General features: G+C 40.8%; 2 protein-coding genes and 1 pseudogene across 2 annotated transcripts; 2 read left to right on the top strand and 1 right to left on the bottom strand.

Moving 5' to 3' along the window:
• Positions 1–283: 283 nt before the first annotated feature.
• On the bottom strand, positions 284–4138 carry GUN1 (s uncoupled 1). The gene is made up of 4 exons (XM_048113406.2): positions 2145–4138; positions 1665–1881; positions 890–1074; positions 284–733 (listed from the first exon to the last, which is right to left on the bottom strand). The coding sequence occupies exons 1-4, from the start codon at positions 3986–3988 to the stop codon at positions 472–474; spliced, it is 2508 nt and encodes an 835-aa protein (XP_047969363.1). The 5' UTR covers positions 3989–4138; the 3' UTR covers positions 284–471.
• Positions 4139–8302: 4164 nt separating this feature from the next.
• On the top strand, positions 8303–10939 carry LOC125209286 (receptor-like protein kinase ANXUR2 pseudogene; annotated as a pseudogene).
• A 1513-nt stretch (positions 10940–12452) lies between these two features.
• Positions 12453–16138, top strand: LOC125210856 (uncharacterized). The gene is made up of 8 exons (XM_048110462.2): positions 12453–12859; positions 12944–13011; positions 13539–13605; positions 13690–13844; positions 13950–14020; positions 14621–14689; positions 15143–15243; positions 15642–16138. The coding sequence occupies exons 1-8, from the start codon at positions 12590–12592 to the stop codon at positions 15939–15941; spliced, it is 1101 nt and encodes a 366-aa protein (XP_047966419.1). The 5' UTR covers positions 12453–12589; the 3' UTR covers positions 15942–16138.
• The last annotated feature ends 743 nt before the right edge of the window (positions 16139–16881 follow it).

Below are 16881 nucleotides of genomic sequence, written 5' to 3'. Positions count from 1 at the left end.
GCCGCTGGCTCCGTGCAATAGGAGCTGCGGCCCTGCCCCCTGGCCGTGTCTCCGCCGAATACTCGGCTCACACCTCTGCCGCGGCTCCCCTCCGTATCAAGAATATGAGGCTGAGCTAAAAATAAATACTTTCAATGCCTGAGCTGAAAATGAGAGGGGAAATAGGATAGGGGCAAAATTGTCACTTCATCCATTTTTGGCATTCTTTTTGCATTTAAGATCGTTCAAAACTACAAACCTCATTTTCCAGTGAATAATTAATGAAATACACTTCTAAAAGGGGTGATAAAATTCCAGAATAATAATTTTCGACCAAGATTTTAAACACAATGCAGAACCTCGCTCACTCTACTATTTCCCAGAAGTGAAGTTCAACATATATTACAAAATTGAGAGAGGGAGAGGTTCATGGTTACACAAATTACACACGACCTAAGTTTGGGCCATTTTCATTCATACACGAAACAAGTGCTACAATGGCAAAGGTTGCAAGTTAGGAAGAAGCCCAAATCTCGTGCGTGGGAGAGTTCTGTCGTCTTCAAGGACGAGCACCTCGAGCGTGCCGGACTCCCTCAGCCACGCTGTCACCACTGCCCCTGTCGATACGAACCTCCCGATGTTGCACTTGGCCACCTGAAACGGCGCCCCTATGCTCACCAGCAGCGCCTCTATCGCGCGCTTGAGTGCTCCATCGCCCACCACCTTGCTGTGCTTGCCCCATCCAGTTAGTATGCTGACATTTTCCATCAACATTGAACATCAGTTGATGTAATATGCAATCAAGCCAAATGGCTTAACTATATCTACACAATCTTTCTGTTGTAATTGGAAATTCGATGAAAATTTATAATTCGGCAGTATTTATATGAATTATAGACAGTAAAACAACCTTAGCAGCTTTGGCAGCTCGTGGCCTTCGAACACAGTTGAGCGTATGTTGAGCAACCAGGCATGGACCATTGCTCGTGCAGCACCTGAGGACATGAGATGCAGATCAATGCAGGACTGCGTCCAGGTGTTTTCCCAAACCTCTCGACGTTTACCTTCAAGAACAACGAGCTGAGCGCCCCGTTTCTGGAAAATATAAAATTGCCGAGTAGAGTTTGATTATTATAAACTCTTTCGTATGATTGTTTTACTAGAATGTAACAAATGTGAGGAAATTATAGCTAATATTAGCATGACTAATCAATAAATCCACTAAAAAATTAGAGTTATAAATAAATCACTATGTCATTGGTATAGGAGTGACAACAGCAAGAAAGAGATGAAATAAAGAGATATTATGCACTACAAGTTTATTCTGCACATTTTATAAGAAAGCAAACATTTAGCCTCCCATTAATTTCAAATAGAGTTTGCAAACCGAAACAAGGGCCTGTAATTGAAGTGATATGAAAGGGAGGCTTAGGAGCACGACAATTAGATGCTTTTCTCGCTCAATTCTTCTTCGAGTTTTATTGCCAGTAGCAAATAGTTCTCATATACCTAAGCATGTCCAATATTCAAGCACAATATAATGTGTTCTAAATATCTAAAATCTAGAAAAATCACTATCTTTGATATTTTCTGACATGTTACTAATGGAAAAATGATAATCAGAAGAACAAGAACATGCAGTTGTTCTGAAGCATCAATAATATTTCACTCAACAAGTAGATTACCTGGCCAAAGTGCCACAGCATGTCAGTCAAAGCATTGTAAAAAGCCGAAGCCGTTGAGGAATCCATCCGCTTCACCTCATCAAAGAGCGATAAAGCTTGGGACCAAGTGTGCTCGTTGTGACCCATTAGGAGTCCATATGCCACTCCATAAACTTGATTATCAAAAAGCCGCAGTTCCTCCAGCAGCAACGAAGCTTCCTCGAATGAGTTGCACCGGCTGCAACCACAAAAAAATGTTACGACCATCAAATCAACAAAATTTTTCAAGGATGCATTTAACCAAATCAAGCCTCAAACCAGATTATTAATCAGAAAAACATTTAAGGCCTATAGATAACTTCAAACTTCTCAAAACAATGACTAAAGTGCAAAAAATGAATAACCGTCTCCCAAAGAACTCAATATATATTACCGGAAGCAAATAATGCACAATATGGCAGATAAGAGATAACAAAAAGCTATCTGCATTTTTATCCATACCTGCAAGCATTTAGGATTGCTGAGAAAGTAACAACATTCGGCTTTATTTTCATCTCATGCATCTTGCGGAAAATACCTAACACACACCGGAAGTCCTTTCTTGTCCTCTGGTCTTGCTTCAGATTTCCCGATTTACCACAAGCCAACTGCTTAAAAACTTCAATGATTCGGTCATCTTCCTTAACAACCATCTTACCATTAGTATAAGTTAGTGAATTGGAGGATTCAATCTGAGCTTCAGCATAATCAACAGTTTCTGTTTGACCAAAGGCATTGATGATCGAATTGTAGGTGACAACATTAGGCTGGATCCCATCCCTCATCATCTCATCTAGCAACAATGCACATGATTCCACCAGCCCCTTCTTGCACAATGCATCAATCAGATTGCTGTAGAAAACAACATCCGCCTTAAGGCCCTGTCGTTTGAATTCTGTGTAAGCTTCCGTTGCGTCTTTGTACAAACCTCCTTTACAAAAACCACTTATCAAAGCCGAATAAGTTAGCAAGTTAGGACACAGATTCCCTCGTTTCATCTCCACAAACAGCTCTTTGACCTTATCATACATCCCCTGCTTCCCGAATCCATCCAACAGGGAATTGTACGTGACAACATCCTTCTTAATCCCGATGCTCTCCATCTCCTTCCCAACAGCAAAAGCCTCGTCGAATCTCCCAAGACTCGCATAAATAGACAGCAAGGTGTTGTAGGACACCCGGTCCAGCTTGATACCAGCAAGCTTCATCTCATTGAACAGATTCAGTGCTCGGTCCATCTTCCCTGCCTTGGCACATCCACGGATCATAGTGCTATACGTCACCTCATTAGGGAACACACTCTTGGCAGCCATCGTCGCCATTATCTCAAAAGCCACATCAATGTGCCCCCCACTGCACGCTGCATCCAATAACGTGTTATACGTGTATATATCTTGATCAATCCGTCTATGCACCATCTCATCAAACAAGCTCCTCGCAACCTCCCACAGCCCCGCACCACTACAAACTGCAAGAAGCGAATTGTAGGTGATCCTATCGGGCAAAACCCCGTTTTCCAGCATATCATTGAATATCTCCGAAGCCCTCTTGTAATCAGCCCCCCCTTTGCCACAAGCATCTATCAAGGCATTATAAGTCACTAAATTCGGCTTCAAGCCCGAGTCTTTCATACTCCTAAACACCCCGATCGCCTCATCACAGCACCCGCTCTTCGCGTAGGCGCTAATGAGAGCGGAATAGGCGTAAACGGTGTTGCCATAGCCCTCACTGACGGCAACATCAAACACATTTTTAGCTAAATCAGCTTTCCCCAATCTACCAAGAGTACTAATCATAGAGCTAGCTAGTTTCCCCTTTTCATTCCTTCTCTTTTCAAGATTGATTGCGAATTCAAAGCATCTCATCGCGTTGACCCAATCCCCTCTATTCCCCAATTCCCTCAACAAGAATGTGTAATCATCAGATGCGCGCAGCTTGGGCTGAAATTCAACTAGGATATCATCGATGTTACTCACCTCGCCGCCGCCACAGCTGAGGGCGAGCTGAAGGGCCTCCTCCGCGGCGGCGGAGTGGCGGGAGGAGGTTGAACCTGACCTAGGGCGGCCGAAATGCATTTTTGAGACGCATCTGGTGGAGCGGCGGCCGGAGAAGTCGGAGAGGCGTGGGAGGGCGGGCCTGGCGACGGCGGCGGCGGCGTGGTTGTTTAGAGAGACCTGAGGGGGGCGCCAGCTCTGGTGGTGGTGGGAGGAGGTGGGGTGGTGGTTGTGAGGGTGGTGAAGGTGGTGGTTCTGGTAGGGTTTGGCGGCGGTGAGTGTACAGTGACCTGGCGGAGTTGAGGAGGCCATTCAAGATAAATGGATTGGGTTTTTTGGCCTTTCTCTGCCCCTTGTTTTTTACTCTATTCAGTAGAAAGAGAGAGAGTCGCCAAAAAAGATTAAACCTTTTTTTCCATTTTTTAATGCAAACTGTGAAGCGGAACAGTGAAAGGCCGAAGGCGGAGATTCATATGCTTGTTTTAGCATTTATATTTCCGTCATTATTAAAGATTTTGTGGTTTCGAATATGGCACGAGATTGGGGGAGAGTTGATGGTGGAATAGCACTCGCTCAATGTGTTCGTGACCTTCACGAGCGCCTAGTCTTGGGATATGATCCTCGTGCTTAATTTGACGTTTTACGATGGATTGACTTCGACAACGACGGAAATCTTATAATTGCGGATGAATGATGTCACGTAGAGGAACTGTTGATAAGTAATGTCACAAAATTGTGAAAAGTAGGCCTGAAAATTTAATCCACGGGTTTCGGGTATTTCCGACCCAGTCCCAATACTCGACGGGTTTTGGGTACCCGAAATCCGAAATTATGGGTTCGGGTACGGGTTTGAGTAGCTAATGTTAGGATTTTTCGGGTTTAGGGTACCCGAAACCCGTATTAGGGTATCCGATTAAACCCGATTAATTATGTATTTGTGATAAATATTTTTATTTAGTATAGGGCCTATGGCCAGTAGGGTAAATCTAGGGTAACTTTATTTAATCACATGTAGATTTATAAATTTTTCGTGTGCCTCACTTTTTCAAGTTTCCTTCATGCCACTGTTGTTGCTCTCTTTTGGGCGTATGCTCTCTTCTTTACATTCGTGTTCAGTTCATGCATGTTGAATTATTTAGGTTCTTACTTGTTATCTTTTGAAAATATATAGTTAATTAGTTATACTTTCTCCATTTTATTTACATGTTCATTCAATGTCTTAGAAAATTATTTTAATCTCTTTTATGTTTCAATTTATACCAAAAAAAAAATATTACTTTAAAATTAATTAGTTTCTATTTGTCTAGTGTCTATTTTATATAATATAGAATCATAGTCAATAAATAGTATAAGTATCGTGTGATTTTTAATAATTTCTATTCTCGTCACAATTTAATTTATATAAAAGAATAAATTTTAAATATAATAATTCCGGGTTTATGGGTACCCGATTAGTTGGGTTCGGGTACCCGCATCGGGTATTAGGGTACCCGAATTCACATACGGGTCGGGTATTGGGTATGATATTTTTGAGATTTCGCGTTCGGATACCCGTATTTTTGAAACACTATATATACGCGATTTTAGTTTCATTTTCATTTGCACCACTTGTTTTAACGACTTTTCTCTCTCTCTCTAAATTTCTGTACAAGAGCAACATCGAGCGATGAGTAACGCGGGTGGTAGCAGTGGTGGTAGTGGTGGGATGCTGAGGAGTACGAACGGCGGATGAATGAGGCTATGGAGGCCTACATGAACCGCGAGATAGAGCGGTACATGCAAAGGGTCGAACAGCCGCCGGTACCTCGTCCTCGACCCGTTGTCCACCGCCGACCAGTGATTGATCGGGATCACGTAGCTGCACATCAGCGGCTATATGACGACTACTTCGCTCCGGAGCCGCGGTTTAACGCAAACATGTTCAGGTGGCGTTTTAGAATGCGCAGGGAGTTGTTTATGCGTATCTTTGACGCTTTGGAGCATCGATATACGTGCTTCCGCTTCAGGCACGATGCGGCTGGCAGACCCGGCCACACCCCTATTCAAAAGTGCACGGCGGCAATCAGGCAGTTGGCCTACGGAGGCGCGGCAGACATGTGGGATGAGTACCTCCACATCGGTGAAACGACTGCTCTGGAATGTATGAAGTTTTTCTGTCAGAGCGTGATTACAATTTTCCGTGATCAGTACCTTCGAAGCCCTACCCCCCAAGATTGTCAGCATCTGATGCAGATGCACGGGGAGCAGCATGGGTTCCCCGGGATGTTAGGCAACATAGATTGTATGCATTGGGAGTGGAAGAACTGTCCAACTGCCTGGAAGGGGGCCTACACGACCGGCTACAAGGGAAAGAATCTCACGATGATCCTCGAGGTCGTAGCTGATTACTAGCTGTGGATCTGGCATGCGTATTTTGGGGTAGCCGGGTCGAACAACGACCTCAACGTCCTCAACTCGTCGCCCCTCTTCAACGAGCAGTGTTAGGGCATCGGTTCGGCCGTCTCATTTGTGGCCAACGGCAACCGGCATGATATGGGCTACTACTTGGCGGATGGGATATACCCTAGGTGGCCTGTCTTTGTGAAGACGATCAGGCACGCAAATGATGACAGGAAGGCCTACTTTGCGGAACGGCAGGAGTCGGCGCACAAGGACGTGGAGCGCGCATTTGGTGTGCTCCAGTCTCGATGGACGGCAATTAAGGGTCCAACGCGTTTGTGGGATGTCAAATGCATTGCTGATATAATGTACGCCTGCATTATCATGCACAACATGATCGTCGAAGACGAAGGCGTACGACTGACTAATTGGGCCAATGACGATGCTGATGCAGCTGGTCCAAGCCACGGCGTGGCCACCCCCAACGTACGAAGGGGTGTACCTCACGATGAAGCCGGCCGTCTCCAGGCACATGCCGACATGCGCCAAGTTGATGCTCATATTCAACCCCAAAAGGATTTAATTAAAGAGTTGTGGGCACGGAAGACTGCACGACGATAGTTTTTTTCTTTATTATATAATTTTTTTTTTAATGAATGTACTTTTTTTAAAAATGAAATTAATGAATTTTCCCGTATATGTCTTGTAAATTTAATTCCGTAATTGTAGTTGTTTTTTAATTATTTTTATAGTGGCTAGCTTGTGGCTATCCTTAGACTAGCCTATTTGATTAAAATGATGATGTGACACATGAATTTTTAGTGCTAATGGCGTGGTAGGGAGAGAGAGAGAGGCTAGCCTGTGGCTGGCCTAAAGGCTAGCCATTGTAGATGCTCTAAAATGCAATAAACTTGAAAGAAAACCTATGAATATATGATAGAAGGAAAGATAATTAATATTTTTCCATCTATTTATTCTAATAAATAGGAAATAAATAAATACTAAAACGAAATTGATAGTCTCAAGTGTTGCAATTTGAAAAGTGAGACTCATGATTATCTTGGGCACGTTTCTCTACTGATATCAGTCCACTAAACTTTAATCATTGGTTCATTTGCATGTAATAATTAAATTAATACATCTTAGACTGCTTAATCATTCATCTTTGTTGTGCCGATAATTCTTGAGTGTAAATATTTTTTGAACTAATCTATTTAATTTATGCTTGAACTTCTTCGCTCGACTTCTAGTAACTAAACGTTTGAACCAATGGATACTGTAATTTGTGATCCCTTAGCTGCATCACCTTGTACCTTATAAAATCGAGTGCATTTCATAAACAATCGAATACTTATAATTTTAATAGAAAAATAAATTCAAATTTCATCAAAATAGAAATATTTTAGGTAGACTATATATCAGTGGAAATTTATGTAGATATAAATATGATTTTCTTAATAAGTATATTTGAACAATTAGATATGTTAGTAATTTTGAAATACTCCATCCGTCCAAAAAAAAAAGGCAATTGGTTTATGGCACGGCCGCACGGGTTTTAATGTAGAAGTGGTAAAGTAAGAGAGAAGGGAAAAAAGTAAGAGAGAAAGAGAAAAAGTAAGTGAGAAGTAGTGTTAGTGGAATGATGTGTAAAGTTATTATTTGTTAAAAACTTTCCATAAATGAATGTGCTCTATTTTTTGTACACGGCCAAAAATGGTAAATGTGCTCTATTTTTAATAAACAAAGGGAGTAAATACGTTATATTAATAATTAGGTGCAAATTTGCATAAAAATAATTCATGAATTCATATAAAATTCACTGATGTGAAGAACAAGTACTATATTTACTAATAACAAGTACTACTATATTTACTAATCACACCCTCGTCAAAGCTTAATTTATGCGATTTTCATTCTTATTCCATTGGTCTACCGGTCTTGTCGCTCGCATCTAAAAAGGAGCCTAGAATAAAATTGAGAAAATTTCAAAATCAGAAGATTTACTAAAAATAATACTACTAGTTTACACTTTAAGTTTTCACTCGTCATCTTCTTTATAGATTTTTGTTTAAAAAATCTTGGGTGTCATGCACACCTTGGTTTTTCTTCACGGAGACCCAAGTAAAATTAAAAATAGAAGATTGAAGAAAGAAGTAGCATAAGAAATTCTTGGGGCTTTACAAAGAGAAAGCTTCATTGAATTCCTACATGCCAATTTTCTTTCTTTCATCATTCATTTTTCTATCCCTTTTACCGATGAAATGACATTCAACCTAGGCTTTACAAAGAGAAAGCTTTCATGCCAATTTTGTTTCTTTCATTATTCATTTTTCTATTACTTTTACCCATGAAATGACATTCAACCTTCTCATAATATTATTCTTTTCATTCATATATTCATTCCATACATCCGCCTCTTGACATGCGAGCTCAATAGTGGGGGCACGGATGCTGACGGGCGGAAATGGGAGCCCGACACCGAGTACATAGTCGCAGGCATGGATAAATCCGCGTCCGCTAAATCTGAGGTACAAGACCCTTCTCTCCCGTCCATCGTGCCCTACATGTCAGCCCGGATTTTTCATTCAAGGTCCACACACCAATTTTCCCTCCAAAATCCGAGATCCCGCACGCTCCTCCGCCTCCATTTCTACCCTTCGTCGTATCCAAGCGTCGACGTTTCAAAGTCCTACTTCGGCGTGGTGGCTGGATCGGTGTTGCTGCTCAACAATTTCAGCGCGCATATAACGGCGCAAGCTCTGTCTCAATCATATTTGGTGAAGGAATACTACTTGGCGCCATCTAAATCTCCGTTTCTCAACGTCACTTTCCAACCGGCCGAAAACTCCTTTGCTTTCATCAACGGCGTCGAGGTTATTCCGGCGCCGGAGATCTTCAACGCGGAGCCACTTCTGGTCGGCTCCTACGTCGATGCCCAAACGTTCTCGACGATTCCTGTCGTTAATTCAAGCATGGAGACGATGTACAGGCTTAACGTCGGCGGTCAGTTCATCCCGCCGTTGAGTGATTCTGGTGGCCTGATGCGAATGTGGTACGACGATAGCGTCTATATCTATGGCGCCGGGCAGGGTGTGGCCATGACGGCCAACACCAACGTCAGTTACAAGAAGTTGCCGCCTTACACGGCGCCGTTAGATGTGTACCGGAGTTATAGATCTATGGGAGCCTACGTAGACGTGAACAAGGTGTCAAATCTGACGTGGAATTTCGAGATCGATCCTGGTTTTTTGTACCTTGTTAGGTTACATTGGTGCGATTCGGAAAATGGTAAAAGTTAATCAAAGAGTTTTCAATTTGTTCATAAACAATATGACTGCGGCTCGTGAGGTGGACCTATTTGGCTTGACTGATGCCGTCGCTACTCCGATTACGAAAGATTTTGTCGTCGTTACGGAAAACGTGACTGACGACGGTTACCGGTTATGGATTTCAGTGGCTCCGACTAATGGGACAATGCCTCAGTTCATGGATGTTCTTTTAAATGGATTGGAGATTTTCAAGATGAGTGACAACTTTGAAACTAATCTTGCCGCTCCTAATCCGTCGATTTCCGATTTAATGAGGAAAGGGCATAAGATGGAGCATAAGGCTTTTGAAGATAATGATTCCACAATCATCATAGCTTGTGGCGCTGGTGGGGCAGCTGCAGTTGGTGTCGCAGTGGCCGTGATGTGCGTCCTCTGCCGAAGGAAGAAGAGGACATGGAGCAATGGGGATTCGAGGACTAGTTGGTTGCCAATTTCTCGGAATTTGAATAATACTAATAACACCAAATCATCTAGTGTGGTGGTGATATCAACGGACGCCGCGAGCAACTGTCGCTACTTTAGCCTAGTTGAGATCATAAATGCTACCAATAACTTTGATGAGTCTAACATTATTGGAGTTGGTGGTTTCGGGAAGGTATACAGAGGCGTGATTGATGGCAAAACAAACGTGGCAATCAAGAGGTCGAACCCATCTTCAGGGCAAGGAGTGAACGAGTTCCAAATAGAAATCGAGATGTTGTCGAGGCTAAGACACAAACATCTAGTCTCATTGATCGGATTCTGCGAGGACAACAATGAAATGATCCTAGTTTATGATTACATGGGGCGCGGGACGTTGAGAGAGCATCTGTACAACGTCAACAAAACCACCCTATCATGGAGCGAGAGGCTCAAAATATGCATCGGGTCGGCCCGTGGGCTTCACTACCTCCACACGGGGTCAAAGTACACCATCATCCACCGAGACGTCAAGAGCACCAACATCCTCCTCGACGAGAAATGGGAGGCCAAGGTGTCCGATTTCGGCCTCTCAAAGACCGGTCCCACGATGAGCAAAGGCCACGTCAGCACGACCGTGAAAGGCAGCTTCGGGTATTTGGACCCTGAGTACTTCAGCAGACAACGGCTGAGCGAGAAGTCCGACGTGTACTCGTTTGGAGTGGTGTTATTCGAGGTGTTGTGCGCGAGGCCTGCTTTGTGCCCAAACCTGCCGCAAGAGCAGATAGGGCTGGCCAGTTGGGCCCCGCAGAATGCGAGGCTTGGGAAGTTGGAAGAGATAATAGATCCGGAGTTGAAAAGGAGGATCTCTCTAGATTCCGTAGCGAAATTCACTGACGTGGCGACGAGATGTTTGGCCGATCACGGCGGCGATCGACCCACCATGGGAGATGTCTTGAGGAATCTAGAAATGGCGCTCCAATTGCAACAGAAATACATGGCCGACGGAGATGGTGAGTCCACCACTAGTCAACAAACATTACCACGTGATGTTGACGAAAGTAGACCTAATTATCATGAAAATAATGATCTCACTTTTTCACTCTATGTTAATGAGCAAGGTCGTTGAGTTTTATGTCTGCAATTAAGTCCATTGCTTGCGCATTTTGTCTATATACTCCATTACCCAATTCGGATATAAATGAGGCGTTCTTTATAATAATAATGGGGTTCATTCAATGCAACCCTACATCACTTTAAGATTTGACAATTTACGGATCATTTTTTGGTGGTAATCATTAAAAATAAAAGTAATACTACCTCCGTCCCTCAAAATTTGCTACACTTTGATCCGACATGGGTTTTAAGAAATGTAATGAAAAGTGAGTTGAAAAAGTTGGTGGGATGTGGGTCCTACTTTTAAAGTATTAGTTTTATAATAAAATGTGAGTAGGAATGAGTTAGTGGAATATGGGGTCCACTACTAAAAATGGTAAAAGTGAAGTGTATCAAATTTTCAGGGACAGACCAAAATAGTAAACTGTATCAAATTTTCAGGGACAGAGGTAGTAAGTCATTGCAGTCATATGGTTGGAAAAAAAAAATGAGTCGCCATTTTATAATAAGTACTCCAGATTGATCGACATTAACTAACAGTTTGTTTTCTAAATTTGGTTCATGTAAAAAAAAAATGGAATTTTGCGATATCAACTGATTTGCGAATAATTGAGGCGAAAAATCAAATTGCTAAAAAGTTAGAATAGTAGTGCCAATACATAACTACATCTTAATGCATAATTAGAGAGCAAATTTCAACTACTATTAGATAAAGAAACAAAAGGATGAGTTTTGATGCATAAAAGTGAACACACCCTATACTTAATAAGTTTTCTAAACTTATTGTTATATAACTGAATGAGATTTGGAGAGGGGTGGCCCACCGAGAAGAGTTAAATGTAGAAGTTTAGTTTCCCTATTTTGGGTTGGTCTTAGTCAACGTGATATGTCCATTTCAATTGAATGGACCAAATCACCCCTCCATCTTTTCCATATTTTGTGGGGGAAATGAATTTGTGGGGGATGATTGTGTCAAAAACCTCTCCAAATCTCGGACAATATTTGACACCAGATTTAAAAACCACACCCAGCGTAAGATACAATTCTTGGTAAATATTAATGAACAATGCGGGCTTGGCATGTTATCTTGGGCCTTCATGTTTTAACTCTGGAAAACTGAACAACTGATAAACCCATGAATTAAACCCAAATCATGGTATTTCATGGAAGGTGAACACACAATGATGTTTTGGTTTATTCCATATTTACAAATTTGTATTATGAACTAAAATGCTTCCGTAGTGAACCAAACCACTTTTATAGTGAACTTTGTGTTTTAAAATTTAAAATCATAAACTCATTACTATATTAATGTTTGGTTTGATCAGTGTCACGAATTAAAGCACCTTCATATTGAACTGAAACATTGTTATAGTACTTTAGTGGACTTTATGTTTTCAAATACTACAAATTACAAAATTTATAAAATTCAATCTTACCTTATTTTTTAGTTTAGTGGTTTAAATTGTAATCTCTAATTACTGTTTAAATAGAGGTTGCCTATATCACTAGTCAAATAAAATTTGGTCGAAACAGGAATACGAATAACAGTGGAAAATAAAAGTGGTGGAATGTTCAATCAAACACGGCCTTAGGTAATAAACTAACGAAACTGCCTTGCTGTCGCTGAATCAAATCTCAGGCACAGTGATAGTAAACGCAATTTGAACTTTCTTCGTCCAACGCGGCGATGCTTCTTCGAGCCCAGCCTCTCTGGCTTCTTCTCATCGCGGCTGTTTTGTTATTCCCGGCACGGATCAGCTCGCACCACGAATCCGGGCCGTGGCACTGCGACTCGGACGCTGGGATCCGAATCCGGTCCCAATTCCGGCCGGGCGTCATCACCGTCGACGGGAAGGTGGACGATTGGAGAGGCGTTTCCGGGTCGGATTTCGCACTATTGCCCGCTCTCGACCCCGATGCTGACAAGGAATACAATGCTGGCAGATTGACTCTCAAGGTCTCTCAACTTAAGCTATTGATGGATTTTTTCCCCTTTTTGTGTGTTGGATGAATTGATTTGTGAGGTTTGGTTCCTTCTTAGGCAGTGCATGACGGGAACGAAGCGTATTTTATGTTGCAAATTGATGGGAATTATGCCTACACTCAAGGGTACGATTTTAGAATTTTAGTAGAATTTTCTGTGTATCAATTTTTAGGTTTTTGAGTTGAGTGGAGCAATAGTTCACTTTTGCTTGGATTTTGTTTTTCTGTTGCTTGATTTGATTTAGTACTACTCTTTTAGATGAAGTTACTTGTGTTTGTGGCATGAGTTTGCAAATGCAGTTCAAAGGTTTCGTTAATTTATCTTTAATTATTATTTCTGTATAGTACTCCTGTTTCGGTAACGATGCCTTTTAAGTTGTGAAATGCCAATGAATTGTGTTTAGACCGAGCCTCTTGTAGATTAGAGCGATAGCCTTGATCGCGATAGATAGCCTTACTCTGTAACCGCCATCACAGTTTGTGATCTCCATTTTCATGAAAGGGTGAATAATCTTTGTAGGAATTGTTATGTTTGTTTTAAGGTAGTACGGAGTATATAATTTTGCTTAAGAATCTAAACTATTTTCCTTGAGACCTTATGCTCGTTCATTTTATGGTAGGAGCTGATTTCAACTCCATCTTGTCTCCTGCAGTGACGATACTAGATGTGCATCCGTTGCTCTAATGTTTCAAATTGGTGAAAATGCAACCTACCATAGAGTAAGTCAACTGTGATTTTTCAACATGTTTGGTTCTTATTTGGCCCAATAACGTCTTTGTACTGACAACTATGTCTACTGTAAGATGGGTGGCTGTGAGGAAGAACCAACTACTTGTACGAACAAGACTTGCCGAGGGCATGAAGTTGATATTATGCACTTCTCACTTGGAACTGCTATTCCTGGAAGACTATATGGCGGAAATCCAGTCGACAACAAACAAGGATATGGAGGTGACAGGTAATGTATTTTTATGCTATTCAAATGTATATCGATAATCACATATGATCTGTTGGATTACTGTACTCTTAATATTTGTGTTTCTGTTTTGGTCTCAACTAACAGGTTCGGTCATTTGATCGATCTTTATGGCTGGAACCCGCATTGTAGATATCTTGATGGCCTTGGCCCTTCAGGTATTTGTACTTTCCTTTTTAAATCTATGGATTTTGCAACTTTGCATTTATTAATTGCACCCAGAATCCAGATTGCAACTCATTAATATTCGAACTGTGTCCACTGATGCACATCACCTTCAAATGTGGTTTGTTTCAGATGTTCTCCAAATAAGGCATGCAATTTTGCTTGTTGCATTATCAAGGGAATAATGTATGAAAGATGAATATAGTTAATAACACCATCTCTAGGATAACAAACTTAGATAAGAGATCCCTTGAGTTAACAAAAGAATGTACATTCTTCATAAAATATTTCGCCTGAACTCCGATTTTCCATTAGCTCTTGTTGTTTCCCATGTAGGTCGGGTGTAGAAGATAGTTCTTAGGTAGTAGCAATTTACCTTTCTCTATGGAATGGTTGTTTTTAGTATTTTTTCCAATTAATAAATAATAAGAAACAAATCTGCAAATTCAATTGCTTTCTCAGAACAGGGTGGCTTGAGGCATCATCAGTAAATGTTGAAACTATTATGGCAACCCCCCTGATAAAGTAATCTAATATACGTTCAATTTATTATCTTTTCTGATTATGTGTGTGCTCTATTCTGTTCATCTTAGAAAATGACACCTCAGCACAGAATGACTGGCAAGGATCATGGTGGCACAGTAGCTTGACCGACCATTCGGGTAATCTAACTGGATAAGTTTCTATTCTATACTTGGGTTTCTGTATGCAGTATGTTAGTCTATTTTCTGCAATTGCATTAATTGCTTGCTGTTCCAGCAAGTAGACAAATTATAACTATGCGCACATGCATAAATAGATATTTCCGTGTTTGTTTTAACACTGATAGAAGCCAAGTTTAATTAATTAATTGATGAAAAAGTTCATTAATGCCTATCTGAATTTCAATGATATATGATGTCTACTCCATCCCATCTCCTTTTGACTTATCATTTTCATAATTCCATATATTGGGAACTATTCTTTGTCACATGGTGAGTTGTTCAAATCAAAGGTTACCATAGAGCGATGCTCTTCTTAATGTGTCTATGCTAGAGAAGCCTGTTAATGGTGATCACAGGCTTTTTCACTCTTATAAGGGGGGATGTTTTCTTACAAATCTTCTATTCAAGCAGGCTTTATAAACGAGGACAGCCCATATGCATCAGTAGGCCAAAAAGGAACATACTATTTTGAATTTTCAAGACCTCTGAGAACTAAGGATCATCTTCAGCAGGTACACTTAAACTAAGAGGATATTTAATGATTTGTTCCCTACGATTTGTCTAGCCCTTCACCATAACGACCATATATTATCCTTGATATGTCATTTTTGGATACTTGATACCGCATCAGGAAAGTACAGCCTGAAACTAAGAGGATATTTGGTGACTTGTTCCCCACAATTTGTTGAGCCCTTCAGCATAACGAGCATATGTTATCCTTGATATGTCAATTTGGATACATTGTTACATCATAAACTTACAGCCTATGCCATGATCCCAATCAGAAATAGAAAAGAGGAATTTGCCAACATTTTAACAAGCATATAATTTTGCTTATTGTATTACTTGAACTACTTAATGCTCGTAACCAAGTTTTTGCTGTCTTGTAACATTGAAATGGGTTAAACAGGATGCTCAGTTCACCATTGGTAGATCAAGCAAGGTATCGGCTGCATTCTGGTACCCGGAGGAAGGCAAACCATGGCATGGGTCTGCTCATTACTCGGTTAGCTGTGATTGGATTCTTCTTGATTTCGTATCAGCAGACAGTTCTGAGCTCACCAGCGCTTCTCAAGGCAGCTCGTGGGACTTTGCCACGCCCTTCTCTCTCTTCTTCTCTGTCGTGGCCCTCTGCCTCTCCATCATTGTAGGGCATCGACTTTCTACAACCACCAGAACAGCCAACTTCATCCCAATGGAAAATCTTTAGGTTAAGCGACAAATCATGGGTACTTTTTATTTTTTTTATGCACACACATGTTAGATCATAGTACAATTTACTAGTGGTAGTCATTCTATTTTTTTTAAGGCTGTTGTTTGTTTGTTTGTCTGTCCCCTAAACGAAATTCATGGATGGCAAATTTTGTACTTTGTAGTAATACATATGTAGACCTTCCAACTTACACACACCATTTGAGAGAGATTTTTTATACAAAAATCAGTGTAGCAGAAGATTGTGAAGAATGTGTTTTTCATAATGCACCAATAGTAATCCTATACTTTTCTCAATAATAATAAATAAATAATAATAAATAATTAAAGTGGAGAAATAGTAAGAAAGAGAATAAGATAAAGAATATCCTTTTCTAACTTATTCTCTCTCTTATTTTACTATTTCTCGATTTTAATTATTTATTAGTTTTTTTTAACAAAACGAGTGCAGAAAAGTAAATGTGACATTAATGCGGGATGGAAGTAGAGGTGCCCATGGTTCCGGAACCGCCGGTTCCACTTTTGGAATTTGCCGAACCGGAACCGAATGGTGGAGGTGTTTCGCGGTTTCGGTTCCGAACCGGTAATTTTCTGGTATTTTTTACGGTTTTTCACGTTTCTGAACCTCCGGCTTGGTTTCCCGGTTTTCGGCGGTTCCGGCACGGTTTCGGATTGAAAAATTTTGAACCTAAATCGAACCACGGTTCAAAAATCGACGGTTTCGGTTCAGAACCGTAACCAGCGGTTATGGTTTTAGTTTTAACCGCCGGTTCGGTAAATCTTGGGCAGGTTTAGGCGGAAGTAGTATTTGATATAAGAAGACAACGACAGCATTATTTTCTCATTATTTTTAGAAATATTGCTAATTTTGAAATGTATTATATATATGTGATCTAATATTTAAAAGTAGATTATGATTTTGTCATTATTTTTAGTAA

This window comes from Salvia hispanica, chromosome 3 (assembly GCF_029641045.1).
Source record: "Salvia hispanica isolate PSC_SH4W2 chromosome 3, Shi_PSC_v1, whole genome shotgun sequence".
Classification (NCBI taxonomy): Eukaryota; Viridiplantae; Streptophyta; class Magnoliopsida; order Lamiales; family Lamiaceae; genus Salvia; species Salvia hispanica.
Note: the sequence above shows the minus strand (reverse complement) of the source record. Positions and strands in the feature narration are given on the sequence as shown.

Bases quoted from the DNA above. Each gene is read 5' to 3' on its own strand.
- LOC125210856 (XM_048110462.2), top strand. From the start codon at position 12,590: ATGCTTCTTCGAGCCCAGCCTCTCTGGCTTCTTCTCATCGCGGCTGTT. The intron at 13,012-13,538 runs GTACGATTTTAG...TGTCTCCTGCAG, and splicing joins AATTATGCCTACACTCAAGG to TGACGATACTAGATGTGCAT. The intron at 15,244-15,641 runs GTACACTTAAAC...TGGGTTAAACAG, and splicing joins CTAAGGATCATCTTCAGCAG to GATGCTCAGTTCACCATTGG.
- GUN1 (XM_048113406.2), bottom strand. From the start codon at position 3,988: ATGGCCTCCTCAACTCCGCCAGGTCACTGTACACTCACCGCCGCCAAA. The intron at 1,075-1,664 runs GTAATCTACTTG...TATATTTTCCAG, and splicing joins TGCTGTGGCACTTTGGCCAG to AAACGGGGCGCTCAGCTCGT. The intron at 734-889 runs GTTGTTTTACTG...GGAAAATGTCAG, and splicing joins GAGCTGCCAAAGCTGCTAAG to CATACTAACTGGATGGGGCA.